At 68.8% G+C, this 317-nt stretch overlaps 1 protein-coding gene across 2 annotated transcripts in view; it reads right to left on the minus strand.

Moving 5' to 3' along the window:
• Positions 1-317, minus strand: part of PNPLA6 (patatin like domain 6, lysophospholipase) — a 21,177-nt gene that overhangs the window by 5,458 nt on the left and 15,402 nt on the right. For both annotated transcript variants that reach the window (XM_077745719.1, XM_077745718.1), the window contains one exon: positions 20-260. In XM_077745719.1, the coding sequence (XP_077601845.1) occupies positions 20-260 (241 nt within the window). The remainder of the gene's footprint in view (positions 1-19; positions 261-317) is intronic.

Below are 317 nucleotides of genomic sequence, written 5' to 3' on the forward strand. Positions count from 1 at the left end.
CTCCCCGCAGGTCTCTAGGCCCCGCCCCCTCCCCACCTTCCGCGAGCCCCTCTCCAAGCGCAGCCAGCCCTCCTCACCAACTTGGCAGGGCTGCGGCGAGAGAACAGGCGGCGTGGACAGCGCAGATGCAAGTGCCCCGAACACCAGCTCCGCATGTTGAGCCACTCGACCGTGCGCGTGGGGCCCGCGCCCTCCTCCCGGTGGAGCAGCACCAGCTGCTTGAGAGCACGCACTGCCGTGTTCTCCAGCATCTGCTCCAGCTGTGGGGGAGCGAGGGGGAGGGTGCGGGGGTGGTAGTGGTGGAAGTCACTGATGAC

The sequence above is a fragment of the Crocuta crocuta genome, unplaced genomic scaffold, assembly GCF_008692635.1.
Source record: "Crocuta crocuta isolate KB4526 unplaced genomic scaffold, BGI_CrCroc_1.0 scaffold650, whole genome shotgun sequence".
Lineage (NCBI taxonomy): Eukaryota > Metazoa > Chordata > Mammalia > Carnivora > Hyaenidae > Crocuta > Crocuta crocuta.